General features: G+C 40.0%; 1 protein-coding gene and 1 non-coding gene across 11 annotated transcripts in view; one reads left to right on the top strand and one right to left on the bottom strand.

The window, feature by feature from the left end:
- HDAC4 (histone deacetylase 4) overlaps window positions 1-17,174 on the top strand; it is a 516,681-nt gene that overhangs the window by 452,343 nt on the left and 47,164 nt on the right. For 8 of the 10 annotated variants that reach the window (XM_029068939.2, XM_029068943.2, XM_029068940.2 and 5 more), the window contains 4 exons: window positions 1,378-1,498; window positions 8,887-8,933; window positions 15,736-15,843; window positions 17,113-17,168. In XM_029068939.2, coding sequence (XP_028924772.1) covers window positions 1,378-1,498; window positions 8,887-8,933; window positions 15,736-15,843; window positions 17,113-17,168 — 332 coding nt within the window. The remainder of the gene's footprint in view (window positions 1-1,377; window positions 1,499-8,886; window positions 8,934-15,735; window positions 15,844-17,112; window positions 17,169-17,174) is intronic. The other 2 variants (XM_029068944.2, XM_029068942.2) reach the window with 1 other exon arrangement.
- LOC114813553 lies at window positions 2,967-3,104 on the bottom strand. The gene has a single exon (XR_003761270.1). It is a non-coding gene; the product is annotated as a small nucleolar RNA SNORA7 (small nucleolar RNA).

Raw genomic sequence — 17,174 nt, 5'->3', positions numbered from 1 at the left:
TAACATTTTAAAATCATTATTAAAAAATTTCCTATTTGGTAATACTCCTATGTTTGGGTAAAAACAACCTTATGATTCAGATTGGTTTTGGATCTGGGGGAAAATTGGGTTAAATTTATCTTTTAAAAATTGCCATTGAATTTTAAAAAATGCCAACTGAAAGCAGATCCATTGGAAGAATTGGAATTTGTATGTTGCTTTTTCTGGAATAGTTGGGACCTGACAGATCTGGAAACAACCCAAGAGTCTTCAATTGAAGAATTTCCAGACCAAAGAGACTTGGATGAACATTCAGAATAGTTATCTGAACCAAGTTTCCAACTTCCTTAAAATTTGCAAAAGCATTGCTAATTTTTGAGAATGCTAGTTTTATACAGGTTCACTGTCCTAGTTATAGTTGGATAAGTAATACTTATTAATTCTCGGTAGTGTAATGTGAATGAAGCCTAAAGATCAATGCTGTCCAAAGAGACTAGCATTTAGAAATTTACTGAGTTGCCCCTGGCAATTTGAAATGTAAATTTCATTGTGTTGCCAAATCAATTGGTCTTTAGAGGAAATGAAATATTTTTCAGAGTAGTCATTTCAGATGACTTTTAAACATATTTTGTGGGGGTAAAAGTCAGCATATCATTGTGTAGAGTATGTGTAATCAAATAATCAGTGGTATGTATTGGGTCCTTACTATGTTTTATAAATATATCAATATGTCTCCCCCTCTAGACCGCATGCTCATTGTGTTCAGAGAATGTGTCTTTTTATTGTTATATTATACTCTCTCAAATGCATAGTAGAGTGCTCTGCACTTATTAAACATTCAGTAAATAAAGTGGAATGAATGAATGGGTGAATGTATGCTGAGCACCTTACAAAGTGTGGGAAAGTACTATACCACAGAGTTGGTAGACACGTTCCTTGCCCTCAAAGAGCTCTAGAAGGGGGAGACAGACTTTACAATAAGTAAAGATGTATATAAGTGGTATGGGGCTGAGAGTGTGGTGAATATCAAGTGCTTTAAGGGTACAGAGTCAAGTGCTTAGAAGACACAGAAGGGAGAGGGAGTAGAAGAAATGAGGGCGTAATTGGGGAAGGTCTCTTGGAGGATATGTGATTTTAATAAGGCTTCTGAGATGGGGAGAATGATGGTATGTCAGATATGAAGGGATAAAGGGAGAGGGAGTTCCAGGCCAGAGGGAGCATGTGGACAAGGATTGACAGCCAGACAGACGAAATCGAGCTACAGTAAGTTGGTGTTAGAGCCAGTGATGCGCTTGATTTCCTTTTTCCACTCCAAGAAAGCTTTCTCTTTCTTTTGACCAATTTAAATCCCAATTAAAGGTTACTAATTTGTCCTTTCTTTCCCCTTCCATCTTACAGTGTATTCGTGGAAGAAAGGCAACTCTGGAAGAGTTACAGACGGTTCACTCTGAAGCCCATACCCTGCTTTATGGCACAAACCCCTTGAACAGACAGAAACTGGACAGTAAGAAACTTCTAGGTACTGCGAAGGGGGAGGGAGGGGAATCACACTCTCCAGTTCTTGGGTTGTAGTTAACCTATTATTAATCATTAGGTTTGCACCACTGGGTGATACTAACGGTGTGAATATTAGCACTGTTAGTTATTGATCATTTAGTAGTTGAAACTGTAATCTGTTGAAACTGTAATCTGTTTGGACCTTAATAGCATGGTATGTATGTTGGAATAGGAGACAGTGATTAAATTGAGCTAATAATCTATCCCAATTTACTCTTTTACACATTCAAAGACATCCGTTTGGAAATACAGTTTTGAAGATTCTTTCAACTTTTTTTTAATGATCTGAAGGTTAAAGAAGGTGCTTCATACTCTTTCAGCTTTCACTTATCCATGCGACTTTGGGAGAAACAGGCGAAGCATGGGAAATGAAATTCACAGACAGTTGCAAAAATTAGTTTTGCAATATAACTTCCATAGGCCTTCTTCTCACCTTCGCTTCATCAAACCTTTGTTATCAGTTACAAACAAGTAGCAACCTAACTTGTTGAGTTTCACCTCTCATTTTCTCACCCCCCACTCCAGTGAAGGTACTAATGAGCAGAAAATATGCTAGAAAGCTGGCCATGGGAGGGAAGTGAGCGTCTGACCTGAATAACTTGTAACTATCTCAGCACTTAGTAAGTGCTTGCTTCCTTAGTACATAAAAAGTGCTTAATGAGTACCACAATTATGATTACTAAGAAACCAAGGGCCTGGATGAATTACAAACTGGATTAATTGTAGTTTTTAAGGTTTTGCTTTGGTCTCTTTATATGTAAGAAGTAGATACACCCTTGACCTAATCAACCTCCACCTTTCTTGGATTTCATCAATTAGTTTGAATGCAGTCTGTTTTTCACCAAGCCTTGAACTATTTATTTAACACAATATTTACTATGGATTGTATTTCCATAAGCATCTTAACCTGTATCTTAGAACTTGGGTTTCCCGTAAATAGTGCTTCCACTGAACACTTAGTGGGACCATTTTTATGAGGCATTTTTATGTTGTCCTGGGTTTGGAACTGAAAACTGTTGCCCATCAGTAAAGGTAGTTAGTTAATTGTTATTCCCTGCTTGTTAAATTGTTTTAGGACAATCAAGTCTCTCAAGTAACTCTTAATTGTGAAATCTAGGGGTTTCCTAGAGAAACTGAACAATGTTTCCTTCCAGCAGTGAAATCAGTGGGTGGGGCTTACTTGGTTATCTTCTGTGAGGTTGTCTTGTCTTATGCTGTCAAGCTGTCTCCGACTCATAACGACTCCAAGAACACATCTCTCCCAGAATGCCCCACCTCCATCTGCAGTCATTCTGGTAGTGCATCCATAGAGTTTTCTTGGTAAAAATACAGTAAAAATAGTGTACCATTGCCTCTTTCTATACAGTAAACTTGAGTCTCTGCCCTCAACTCTCTCCCATGCCACTGCTGCCCAGCACAGGTGAGTTTTGACTTGTGGCAGATTGCCTTCCATTTACTAGCTACTGCTCAAGCTAGGAATGGAATGGGTATGTCTCTGCTTGACTCTCCCTCCCATAGCCAAGACTGGTAGAGTACTGGAAACTCTCCAGGTATGGTCCTGAGAGGGCATCCGTGAGATTAGACTTTCTAAAAGAAACCTTGACTTCCACTCTGTTTATCTCTAATTGAAATATCCATTTGTCAAGTTCATTCATGGTTTGGCAGTTGTACTATAACCGAGAGAGTTTGTCTTTACAGTTAAAAACTATTTCCCATCAAAAGCGTCTTAGGATACAGGAAGCCTAGTCTGTGAGATTTGATGTGCAGTTTGACCAAAGGCTGTTTGACACTGTGCTACATATAAATAAGTATATCAACACAATATGTTACAACCTTTTTGTGAACCCAGTGTATCCTGAACTGTGGATCCTGCATTAGCCTTTAACAGCCACAAACACACTCATAGGTGAATTTCACCATGAGTGGTATCTCTTCTGAAAATGAAGGACAGCCATGTATACTTAGAAAATGAAGTCTCTCTTTCTCATGCAGTCAAGTGTTGCATGGTTGTACTTGGTTGGGTGTTATTAAACTGTTGTTTTACCTTTACTTGACTGTAAGTCAGTTTGAAATTTTCTAATGAAAACAGGACAAAACCTAACATTGGTTTTTGCATGGTGGTAATCCCTATGTAACTTCTTAAACTACTGTCTGAATAAAAAAAAATTGATGGCAGTTTGTACTTCAAGCTTTGTAAGGAAGCACATTAAACTTAATTCAAATTTATTTGAAGTAAAAGCAGCCACAAAAATCACAGCAAGTGGACTAATTTCTTACTCATTAGGGAAAATAACCACTCACTCCTGCTTTATTTGGGGATTCATGCTGATAGGTAATTCTAATCATCTACTAGAACTTCCCCTTTGAAAACTGTCAGAGAGGAATATAATTGTAAATGTGTGGGTAAACCCACTTTGATATATAACCTAATTAGTTAACCATTAAAGCTGAGATGAATAAATGACAGGATTTTGTTTAATCACCTGAGGAAGAAAAACTTGGAAGAATTTAGTCCTTAACTATGTCAGAAGCCTGGCAAGATAATGACCATTTGTTGAACTTGGCCACTAATAAAAAGATATGGCTTTGCCATTTAAAACTGCAACAAAGGAGTCCAACACAAGAGTGATTTATGTATGGTGATTGGTGATTCCTTTTCTGATAGACTTGAAGAAATGGCCAGCCAGTTTTGCAAGAAAGTAAAAACAAATTCAATCATTCAGTTGTATTTATTGAGCAGTTACTGTATGCAGAGCACTGCACTAAATGCTTGGAAAGTATAGTTCAGCAATAGAGACAATCTCTGTCATTCATTCATTCAATAGTATTTATTGAGCGCTTACTATGTGCAGAGCACTGTACTAAGCGCTTGGGATGAACAAGTCGGCAACAGATAGAGACAGTCCCTGCCGTTTGATGGGCTTACGGTCTAATCGAGGGAGACGGACAGACAAGAACAATGGCAATAAACAGCGTCAAGGGGAAGAACATCTCGTAAAAACAATGGCAACTAAATAGAATCAAGGCGATGTACAATTCATTAACAAAATAAATAGGGTAACGAAAATATATACAGTTGAGCGGACGAGTACAGTGCCGTGGGGATGGGAAGGGAGAGGTGGAGGAGCAGAGGGAAAAGGGGAAAATGAGGCTTTAGCTGCGGAGAGGTAAAGGGGGGATGGCAGAGGGAGTAGAGGGGGAAGAGGAGCTCAGTCTGGGAACGCCTCTTGGAGGAGGTGATTTTTAAGTAGGGTTTTGAAGAGGGAAAGAGAATCAGTTTGGCGGAGGTGAGGAGGGAGGGCGTTCCAGGACCGCGGGAGGACTCTGTCCACGCCATGCTTACAGTCTAGATGGGTGGAGACAGACATCAAAACAAGTAAACAGGCATCACTATAAATAAATAGAATTATATATATAAACATGCATACATAAGGGTTTTGGGCCGGGATGGGGGGAGGAAGAGCAAAGTTGAGGTGACACAGAAGGGAGGGGGAACCGAGGAAAAGGGGGACTTAGTCTGGGAAGGCCTATTGGAGGAGATGAGCCTTCAGTAGGGCTAAGAATGGAGAGAGGGAGAGGGAGCCGGGAAGAGAGCACGAGAGAGAGAGCTTGACACACAGCCTGATGGAAGGACGGCTTGGGGGGTGGGAGGAAGACGGGAGATTCACCGGAAACCTCCGGGCCACCCGGCTGGAGCCACCGGGTTGAATCCTCTGGGTTTTCCTCCATACTTTCCATTAACACTCTCTCCCTGCTCCTAGCCATTCCATTCCACTAGACTGATAGATAAAATTAAGGCTTATGATTTCACCATAGAGCACAGGCCTGGGAGCCAGAAGGTCATGGATTCTGATCCTGGCTCTACCACTTGTCTGCTGTGTGACCTTGGGCAAGCCACTTAATGTCTCTCTGCCTCAGTTACCTCATCTTTAAAATGGGGATTAAGAATGTGAGCTCCATGTGGGACTAGGGACTCTGTCCAACCTGATTTGTTTGTATCCACCCCAGAGCTTAGTACACTGCCTGGCACATAGTGCATGCTTAGAAAATTCCAGTTATTATCATTATTATTATTATTAACTAATGATAGTGACTACTGCTGCTTCAAGGTGCAATACCTTCTGCTCTCCTCACCCCTTTCCTGGCCTGAGGGAGATGCCTAGTGGCAATTTGGTCAACAGCCATTGCTATCAAGCATCTCCCCATTGCTTGCCACCACCTCAAGTAAGTGGCTGTAGTGTCACTTTCTCCCATGGGAAGCTAGCTTTGCAGGTTGCTACTGGACTGGGAAATCCCCTTAAGAACAAAATAATTTAAAAAACGCAGAACATTTTTGTAGTTTCATTTTAAAAAATGAAACCACCTTATGTATATATTGAAAATACAAATAATCCCAGGTAGTTTACCCCCAAATTGAGTTTTTAGAATTGGGTTTATAGAAGCAGCGTGGCTCAGTGGAAAGAGCCTGGGCTTGGGAGTCAGAGGTCACGAGTTCGAATCCCGATCTGCCACTTGGCAGCTGTGAGACCTTGGGCAAGTCACTTAACTTCTCTGTGCCTTAGTTCCCTCATCTGTAAAATGGGGATTAACTGTGAGCCTCAAGTGGGACAACCTGATTACTCTGTATCTACCCCAGTGTTTAGAACAGTGCTATGCACATAGTAAGCGCTTAATAAATACCAACATTATTATTTTTAACATGAAAAATGTATTGTACTTATAACCCATGGAGTTGTATAAAAGCTGTAGATTTGGCTTGTTTTATGCTGTCGAGTCTTTCCTTTCCTTAGCAGCTCCATGGACTCCATTCTCTCCCAGAATGTCCCACCTCCACCTGCAATCATTGCACACTCTTTATAATTAGCCTTGTAAATAGAGTTCCAACTACCGGAGCAATTTCACAACTTCCAAGGCGTTGCAACTGTGACTAGCTGTAAACTCCCCTCTAGATTATAAACCCGTTGTGGGCAGGCAATGTGTCTGTTTATTGTTATATCGTACTCTCCCAAGCACTTAGTACAGTACTGTACTCACAGGAAGCCCTCAATAAATATGATCGACTGACAAACTGGCTACATGGTGACCCACTGTGGTCACCCAGTCCAGGATCCAGGGAACTTAGATTGCAGTAGGGAGCTCCAGCCCCTTATATCTTGGTGACAGCCCTCAGGAGGGACACTTGTGGCAACCACCTTGCATAGAGAAGCAGCGTGGCCTAGTGGAAAGAGCACAAGCTTGGGAGTCAGAGGTCGTGGGTTCTAATCCCAGCTCGGCCACTTGCCAGCTCTGTGACTTTGGCGAGTCACTTCACTTCTCTGTGCCTCAGTTACCTCATCTTTAAAATGGGGATTAATACTGTGAGCCCCACCTGGGACAACCTGATTACCTTGTATCTACCCCAGCGCTTAGAACAGTGCTTGGCACATAGTAAGCGCTTAACAAATACCATCATTATTATTAATCCCAACTCCACCATTTGTCAGCTGTGTGACCTGGGGCAAAGTCATTTAACTTCTCTGGGCCTCAGTTACCTCATCTGTAAAATGAGGATGAAGACTGAGAGCCCTACGTGGGACATCCTGATTACGTTGTATCTTCCCAAGTGCTTAGAACACTGCTTGGCACATAGTAAGCACTTAAATACCAATATTATTATTATTCTCTGGAGGATGCTCTGATCCCGCAGGTGGCTTGCAGTATCACTGGCACTGAAGTGGCACCTGTCCTTCTCTAACTGATGGCAATCATTTGGATGGTTCCACTGTCTACCACCCCTCCCCTGAACCACATCACACTTGGTCCGAGGAATGAATGTAATGAATCTGTCTTTGTAATGAATCTCAAAAATTGGAAACCCTTTAAATAGTTTCCCAGACCGAGCAAATATGTGGTGATGATACTGCACTTTTGGAAGAGTCACGTTAATAATACGTGGAAAGTCAGTTTGAAATATGACAAGAAGCCTCATAATGTATCCATCTGAACGATTTCATATGGCTTTAATCAAAGGATGAACGTGACTGGAGGACAGATTATTATTCCAATAGCATTAACCTCCCTCTAATGGTAGGGAAAGTTTATGTGCTGTTGTCTGAAAGACTTGAATTTTTCAGCTTGGTTTGCCATTACTAAAGCGTATCTCATCACCTAGTAGTATACCGTGTCTCACAAACATGTTTCTCTGTATTTGTGCTAATTCAGAAATTGCATAATGGATAACAAAGAAAATTATTTAAAGCGTTTAAGTAATTTGTAGTTCATTGTCACCAAAAATATTGTCTAGCTTTTTGAAAAATTAAGCCAAGGCTAAAAAGGTGGCTTAGAATGTATCAGTCTTGAGCTGATATAATAAAGGGAATATCCCTGTTTATATTTATAGGCATGAGTATTTGCATAAATGTGAATACAGATGTGCTCATCAGTAGTTTTTCATTGTTCTCTGAATCCGTATAAGAGGGACCCTGTAAATTACTATGATTACTTAGTAGTAGGTTTTGGTAGATAATGAGATTCAGTTACTTACTATTGTACTGTGAATAGAATAGCATTCTAATTTGACAAGACCTGTACGTGTAATTTTTTTCTCATTTACCAATGGCAGTTCTTTGCTCTAGATATTTTTAATTTTACCCTTATGTATCCAGTATTTTTTGTGTGTTATCCACTTAGCAAGTCACACCCTTAGAGCACTATGTTGAACCAACTCAAATGTATATTTGAGGAGAGATTTGCCTTCTTAAGGAACTGTGAGGATCTTATTTATGTTAGGACATGAATACTTGATCTGCTGTTTTTGTTACTTCGTTAGTTTTTTGTCTCTCATTTTTCTTGGTCTTTAAGCCATAAGTTTCTCCAAGTGAAAACTGAATTGTGTCCCATTTTTCCATTTCTGTAAACTACCTGTCCTTTGCATGTCTATGATGCAAACTAGAACCTGACAGCCATTTATTCAATTGTAGTGATAGTTTAGTTTTTCTTGGGTTATTTGAAGAATTTAGGTGCTGTTTTGAGGCCTGTGTTATATAATTAGGAATTCAATGGCGAATAAATGTTCAACTTTCATAGGCCCATCATTTGTAGTCAGTAAAATGCTATTACTACCCCAGGGTTTTGTGTTTTAATGTAGTAACCAAAATGAAGGAATTATGTACAGTTGGAATGTTTTTACTATGTCTATGGTATGTGACTAAATGTTAAAATGGGATTTTTTTTTGCTTTTCTCTGTGCATATTGGAGGGAAATCAGAAAAAACTCATATACTCAGATAATTTCTTTGTTAGGATGAAATTGGTGAAACATTTGTGAACTTTACCTTTTTGATGACTGCTCGCCTTTTTTTTTTCCCCACAGGTTCTTTAACATCAGTTTTTGTAAGGCTCCCTTGTGGTGGTGTTGGAGTAAGTATTTTCTTTAATGTGTAAATAATGTCCTGTTTGTTCTCAGAGACCCAGTGGTAACAAAAATTGTTGCTTTGCTTTCCACTGAGCAGATAATTGCAACCAGATGTTTTCCATAAACAGAGTCCGGCTGGGTTGGGGGTTGCACTGACAGCTTCGCATGTGTTCCTTCAAAAGATGTGTGAGAGTTTTAACTATTTTGAGCACTAGCTGTTGTTCATCTTTCTTCTGTAGGAAACTGTCCCCACTGTAGACCAGTATGCACTGTCCCTAGCTCTTCAGAAACCAAATCCTTGTTTCTCAGACTGAAGCTTTGACTTGTATTACTACAGTTTATAGACAAGTGTTTCCAAATCCGGTAAAGCATATGGAGCAGTTAAATACATTTACACCATTGAGAATAGGCCTTTTTGGTTTTGCTTATCGAAGGCTGGTATCAACTCCTCTGATCATACGTCAGAATTTCCAACTCGCGCTATGGCGGAACAGTTTGTTAATACAGTTAGGATTGATGAACCACATTAACATCCTGTAATTAAACTATACAAACCCATCCCAGATCAACTGGACTCAGCTCTACTTTACAAGCTCTTTTTGGGGAGGGAATGTGTCTACCGACTCTGTTATATGGTACTCTCCCAAAGTGCTTAGTACAGTGCTCTGCACACAGTAAATGCTCATAAATGCTATTGATTGGGTTAAGTATTTTGAGAGGATATCATCCAAGCTTTACAGTCTACAGCCGTTAACTTCTTCTGACATGGATGTTAGGATAGCATCCACTCATCCATCATAAGAGCCAAAGATCTGTTCTCAGCAGTCAGAATTGCACATTAATAAGGAAAGGATGATTTTTTTCCCCTGGCTCACATCATCTTAAATGAAGGGAAACACACACACACACACACACACAAAGCCGCAAGAATACAATAAATTGAAACGTGAAGGAGAGCCTAAGGTTCTTTCAAGCCAATCTGCTGGTAATAAAGGATTCTGCATAGGGAGACACGCTGCAGAAAATAATTTAGGAGAAAAGAAGGGGACAAGAATGAGAAGAGACAACAAAAACCATTGTATTTGAAACTTCACAGTGGTAGTTTTTATACATAATTATAGATTGTGAGGTTGAAACCCAAGGTCTGGATTCTGTTATGGAAATGAAACAAAATTGTTTTCTTCCTGAGTCTTTACAAAATCGTTGCTTTGAAAATTATCCCGTCAGAAAAAGAATAAACGACATTTATTCATACCACCACCAAGCACTCCTAGCATTATTTTATTTTGTATTGTAAATAGGCTGCAATCTCTTAATTCATGGCAAATTTTTGGCTAGACTTGAAAAGGTTTGAATTTACACTGCCCTGCAGACAGGCGTGCCATTCAAAGCAGAATTTATAATTTGCAAATGAAAACTGAATGCGAAGTAGAAGGGATCGTGGCTGAGCCAAGGGCAATCTCAGAAGTGTTACATTACGATTGGAAACACAAAAAAGGCTGACTATTGTTGTACCTTTACTCCCAGCAGTATTTACAGAAGTCATTTTGTACCATGCTCTTCTTTCATTCTTTAGTGTTGAGGGCTTTTTAAATGAAATGTTTCATTGTGGGCAGGGAATGTGTTTGTTCATTGTTGTACTCTCCCAAGCACTTAATACAATGCTTTGCACAGTAAGTGCTCAATAAATACAAGTGAATGACTTAATTATCTGTCTCAGGTAGATAGTTCTGGATCCACTCATCTAGTTCCAATAGATCTGGTGCAGGGACTGAGGTACATTCTAGCACTTAGTACAATGCTTTGCACACAGTGAGTGCTCAATAAATATGATCGAATGAATGCTAACTAAAGCCGTATCTGTACCTTAAGATTGATAGTTATGTTATTTATAAGTGGCATCTTTTCTATTGCTTTAAAAAGCAGAGCCATGACCAAAATTTTCCATTTCAAAAAAAAAGTGTTCTGCTTGTGTTTTTCCTCCTCCACAATCATAATGACCATCAGCAGAACTGCTTCTTTCCTCTTTGGTTCACTTTAGATTATTATCCATTCTATGGTTACTTAGTTGCCTCACTTGCTCCAAAGAATAAAGTGTGATGGAACTCTTAGCTGCATCAAAAAAATGTTTTCATCTTAATCATCCCAATGCAAGATGTGTTATCTCTGCGAAAGACTAATGGCTCTTCTTCGCACAACTCTCTCCACCCCAACTCCCCAAAATATAACTCTGTTTGGACCTCCAGTTTCTTAATATAAATAGACAGGGCCCATCGGGAGTATATTTCTGGGGATCATGAAATATTTAGCAAAAGGAAAAGGAAACAAATCTCAAAAGAACCTTAAGGGGGTCATCATATCCTGCCCCCTGTAGTTATGTTGACTTTTTTTTCTCATCTGGGCAGTTTGGGGAACAAAAACTCTTTCAAAAATGGAACAAAGAACTCTAGGAAATACTTCACCCCAAGTTACCTTTTCATAATAATGGGGAAAGGAATTAACTTCTCAAGTATAACATAACTGGGCCTGGCCTTTTGAGACTGGATTCATGGGCTCCTCTCAAGTTGCTCATATCTTGGGAAAGTCACCCACCCTTTTATCTTCTCCCTTCCCTTTCCTACCCTTCTTCTCTCCTTCCCCCACCCCATGGTTGGCAAATTAAGTATTATTTCAAAATCACAATGATTCCTGAACCACGGGGCAAGCTACTCTTCAATTGTGAGCTTGCCTTTTGGGAATTTTATTCTCTCTCTCAGATCACTGGCATCCTATTTAGTAAGCTTCTGTTTGACTGCATGTTATAGCCCAGTAGAATCAGAAAGAGTTAATCTAGCTCCTTATAGTTCCCGGGATATTACTGTAAAGTATTTTAGATACTGCTAATTGCCTGGAGCATGACTTTGGGCAAGTCACTTGACTACTTTGTGCCTCAGTTGCTTCATTGGTAAAAGGAGGATAAAATACCTGTTGTCCTTCCTACTGTGGGACAGGGAATGTACCCTAACTGATTTTTTTAGTGGTATTTGTTAAGCACTTACTGTGTACCAAGCACTATGCTAAGCACTGGGGTTGATGCAACCGAATCAGATTAGACACAGTCCCTGTCCCACATGGGGCTCACAGTCTTAATCCCCATTTTACAGATGAGATAACTGAGGCACAGAGCACAGCGGACAAATGGCAGAGCCGGGATTAAAACCCTGGTCCTCTGACTCCCAGGCCCATGCTCTTCCCACTAGGCCATATTGCTCCCCTGTACCCCATCATGTAATACAGTTCCTGGCACGTAATAAGTGCTTAACAAATATCATTATTGTTGTTGTTGTTATCGTTGAGGCAATGTATAAGCACTCAAGGTTTCCAAATGCTTTTAGGAGTTTGGAGCCTGTGGTTCTCCAAGGTGAACACCAGATAATTTTGGGTTAGTCAGCAACAAAATCAAATAAGGAAAATATTCAAAATAATCAATGTTTTTAATTAAAATGGCATTTTCATATATTTTTGAAGCCCTTATTTACCTAACAACTTAAAGCTGTTTGTCATTCTTGGTCTAATTTTAAGAAGGTGCAACCACCAGAGAATTATGGTGACCACAACAAAACATTCTTTGGGAGCTCCTGCTTTAGAACAGAAAAGAGCATTATGTAATTTTCTGCCTAAAAACAAGACTTTAAATGCATTCTCTTCACTCTGATCATTTTGATTCACACAATTTGCCTGAGTTTGAGAGATAGTGTTTAGTGGTTAATTTCATCTCATCTCCCCTGACTTTGGGCATCTTGTGATATGATCAGCATTTATTAAATACTTAGGTCAATCAGTTTGTATTTATTGGGCACTTACTGTGTGCAGAGCACTCTACCAAGCACTTGGGAGAGTTTAGTAGAACAGAGTTGGTAGACACATTCCCTGCTCACAACGAGATCACAGTCTAGAGGAATGTATGAATTGCTTATGTTATTAGCTTTGGGTTAGATACAAGATTAGGCCAGGGAAGGAGGAGAAATTAGGGTAACTATTAGAGAGTGGCTTTGCTGATGGTTTTAAAAAAAAAAGTCTTTGGTGATTTCTGAAAATATAACATGTCTGATCATGGCTAGTCTTTACCTGCTCCATAAGAGGAAAGACTGACTCTAAAGTAACACCACGTGTTCAGTATGGAAGTATTAGTAGTAATGTCAATTATTGAGAACCCACTGGGTCAAATTCACTTCTTTAAGAGTTTATAGAGGGAAACCCCACATTTTGTTGTGTTTGAAAATGAGGCATATGGATCTGAAAAGAGGGTATTGAGTTGTGGAAATGTACATTAGGTGAAGGTGGTACATAAAGTCGAGAAGCAGTGTTGCCTAGTGGATAGTGCAAGGGCTTGGGAATCAGAAGGACCTGGGTTCTAATCTCACTTCTGCCCTTGTCTGCTGTGTGAGCTTGGGCAAGTCACTTAATTTCTCTGGGCCTGAGTTACCTCATCTATAAAGTGGGGATCAGGACCGTGAGCCCCTTGTGGGACATGGACCATGTCTAACATTAGCTTGTATCTACCCCAACGTTTAGTATAGTACCTGGCAAATAGTAAGCAATTAAAAAATACCATTTAAAAAAAGAGCCTTGCCTGCAGGAACAACCATCAAGGGCCACACTGCTGTTTGATACTCCCACAGCTCCACTATTTCCTCTGCCTTGCTGTTTCTTGAAGGTCTTCCCTTATGCCATTCATTTGCACCCTTAGAATATTGCTCAAGCAAATACCCTGATTCTCCCTGAAAGAGAACCAGCTCCCGCTGCTGTTCCAAGCACTGCCTCCCTGGCCAGCTACCATCACCTTTCAACTCTCTGGTAACTCCCTCTAAAGTATCCGTCCAAGCTATTGACCCTGTCTTATTTCCTCCCTATCTTTTTTGAGAAAAGTACGGTGGATCCATGTTCAGTGTTATGAGGGACCAAAGTTCTCTGGTGGCAGTTGCCGGGGACAACAGTGTACAACACGTTGGGAAACAGCATGGCCTAGTGGAAACAGCACAGGCCTGGGAGTCAGAAGTTATGGGTTCTAGTCCCAGATCCACATTTTCCTGCAGTGTGACCTTGGTCAAGTCAGTTAACGTCTCTGTACCTCAGTTCCCTCATCTTCAAAATGGGGACTCAATACCTATTCTCTCTCTCATATAGAATATGAATATGTGCGACCTGATTATCTTGAGTCTACCCCAGTGCTTAATACAGTGTTTAGTACAGCGGAAGCGCATAGCAAATATTATTATTATTTCTGTTTACTTTTCATTTTCATTCACATAAAAGTAGTGATTTTTTTCTCCCCAAAATATGGCTTGAGTTTTACCTGTAATGTCAGCAATTCTCCAACATTATTTCATTAGCACTTGTTATAAAATAAAGATCTTCCTGTTATGATGAGATTCCTTGATTGTTGCTTTGGAGAGAACTGCTTTCATCAAGATTCTCCTTGAAGTAAAGATCTTATGTGACAGATTAAGGTTTTTGGTTCAAAGGATGGTCTTATTTTTTGCTTTTTCAGAGAAAATTAAATTCTGTAGCCCTTTTCTCAGGAGTTCCCCTGTCAAAGTTTGCTTTTGTGCGGTGTCTTCTTGTAGTGAAAAAGGAAGGGTAATTTCATCATGTCCAAATTTAAATGGTTGACTTGGGAAAAACAAACATTTCAGACTTTTTGCTAAAGTTAGGATATGATCTCGGATAATGGAGAATCAAGGAATTTCCTAAAGAATGTCTGTTTCTCCCTCCACCTCCTCCACACTTCATTTCTATCTCACCATTTCTCAGTGGAATTTGATCTTTTCGCTGTCCAAAAGTGGAGGCTGTAATTAAAATGCATGCAGACAGCACTTTAAATGTTGAAGTCATTGTTAGCTTAGCCTGTCAGACCTTGAGTAATAATTTCATGTGCGTTTTTCTGCTTGGTGTTGTTCCCCTGCAGCTCTTAATTGCAGTCTGCAGGATCTGGGTCTTTCTTTTTTATGTGAAAAGTGCAGCCAAGCCTTAATATAGTTTACTCTCTTGGCATGGCCTATTTCAGGCTTTAAGAAATTGAGAAGTACCAGAGTCCTGTTCCCTAATGAGGGATAAAAGTACTAGTGGGTTATTTGCCATTTAGACATCTTGTTCCTTTTCTCCCCCTTTGTATTTTGGCTTCATTTTGATTTTTTTCCTTTTTTAATTTTACATTTTAATTTAGATTGTAGACTCCAAACTGTAGGCTCATTGTGGGCAGCTGCTGGTTCAGTAGTTGCAGTTATGGTATTTATTAAGTGCTTTATGTGTTGGGCACTGTTCTAAGAGCTGGGGTAGATACAAGATAATCGGGTTGGACGCAGTCCCTGCCCCATGTAGGGCTCACAGTCTTAATCCCCATTTTACAGATGAGGAAACCAAGTCACATAGCTGTTAAATGACTTGCCCAGGGTCATATAGCAGATGAATGGCGGAGCTAGGATTGGAACACAGGCTCGTGCTCTATCCACTAGGCAGTGTGTCTACCAACTCTGTTCTATTGCATTCTCCCAATAATATGAATACTTAATAATAAAATAATTATAATATAATAATATATTATAATAATATAATACTTAATATGAAGCTCTGCACAGAGTTAGCACTTAATAAATGCCATTGATTGATTGGTGGGACTTACTTGCCAAGCATTTGAAATTGTGTCCTGAGGGAGGAAGGGCTTGATCAGAGCTCTTATGAGCTGACTGGAAAGCTATAGCTTCTCATTCACTTTCGGTTGCTCACATTTGAGATGATGGATTTAAGGTGCTTGCTCTCTCTCTCCAGGTGGACAGTGACACCATATGGAACGAAGTGCATTCATCTGGGGCCGCACGCTTGGCAGTTGGCTGCGTCGTGGAGCTTGTCTTCAAAGTGGCCACTGGAGAGCTGAAGGTTAGTGTAGTAATGGCCTGATGTCCCTTTTCCATTTGTCCATGTAAACCTTTCTCCTGGTGCCTCAGGTGTAGTGTACCTTGTGGCAATTTGAAGTGTGTAGCGGGTCTTATCTGGACTGTGAGACTTGAGTTTGGTTCTTCACTTCTGGATGGTCATTCTGGGTAGGATGGAATCTGCCCAGTGGTTGAAAATTGATTATCTGCTCAGTGTTCAAGAAGAAAGGGCTTAAATAGGAAAGGAATGTTGGCAAAACTGCTGTATCATTGCCATGGTGCAAAGATCAGTTAATGTTGGTCCCTTACCTACCTGTATGTTCCTGAATGTGTCTCTGGACCTTGGAAAATATCAGCATTTGTTCCTGAAGGATGGGAAAGAAATATTGCCAACTCACTACTTCAGGAGGAAGTAATAAATAATGTATTTTTCAAGCTCTAGAAACAAAGCTATTACTAAGACCTGGGCTGTAAATCAGGAACCCAGAAGGGACTTAGACACCTCATAAAGGATGAAAATGGAAAGATTAGGAAGACCTTCATTCAGCAGCAGAATTGATTCCAACGAAACAGTATATTCCCAGGTCCCTCTCAATCCAAAGGAGAAACTCAGGTCTATTTAGGACAGACTGCTTGGGGCATTTCTTTTCTAGACCCTGAACTAAGAAGTCTAATTAGAGATGTAGCCTGGAGTTAGTTTATAATTCTTTAGACACCCACCTCCTGAAAATGCTATTGGGGCCATTAAGAAAGTCAAGAAACACCCATTGAAAAGGCATACACAGAAAGCATTGAGGACATTCTGTAACCCCAAACAATTTAGCAATCTATCTTTGTCCTCTCCTCCATATCCCAGGTCCTGTGACCTTTTGGCTCAGGTGCCAGGGGTATATGCCCAGGTTAAGAGAATCTGGGACATATAGGAGTCTTGAAGAGTCAGTTGTACAATAGAGAAGACATTGGATCAGTTAATTCTTTTTGCTTTGGCTCTTGTTCTAGGTACCTTTTTATCTTTGCCATATCTCTGAGCACATGGGTTTCTTAGGTAGAAAGAATCAGAGGCAAATTTTCCTTGCCATTTGGAAAACTGAAAACTGTGAAAAATGTCATTGTGCTTGGTCATGTACACCCCAAAAAGTGTAGGAATCGAGCATTCCTGTCAAATTTCTAGAAGTACACTACCTTTTATGGTATTGGATCCTGTAAATAATATAGGAGGCATGGTCTCTTCAAAGATCTTTTAATCTATTCAAAATTACCCTATCTTTTCTAGAATGGCTTTGCTGTAGTTAGGCCTCCAGGTCATCATGCGGAAGAAAGTACACCAATGTAAGT

The sequence above is a fragment of the Ornithorhynchus anatinus genome, chromosome 7 (assembly GCF_004115215.2).
Source record: "Ornithorhynchus anatinus isolate Pmale09 chromosome 7, mOrnAna1.pri.v4, whole genome shotgun sequence".
NCBI lineage: Eukaryota > Metazoa > Chordata > Mammalia > Monotremata > Ornithorhynchidae > Ornithorhynchus > Ornithorhynchus anatinus.
The sequence above is the reverse complement of the archived record's forward strand: the minus strand, read 5'-3'. Positions and strand labels throughout refer to the sequence as shown.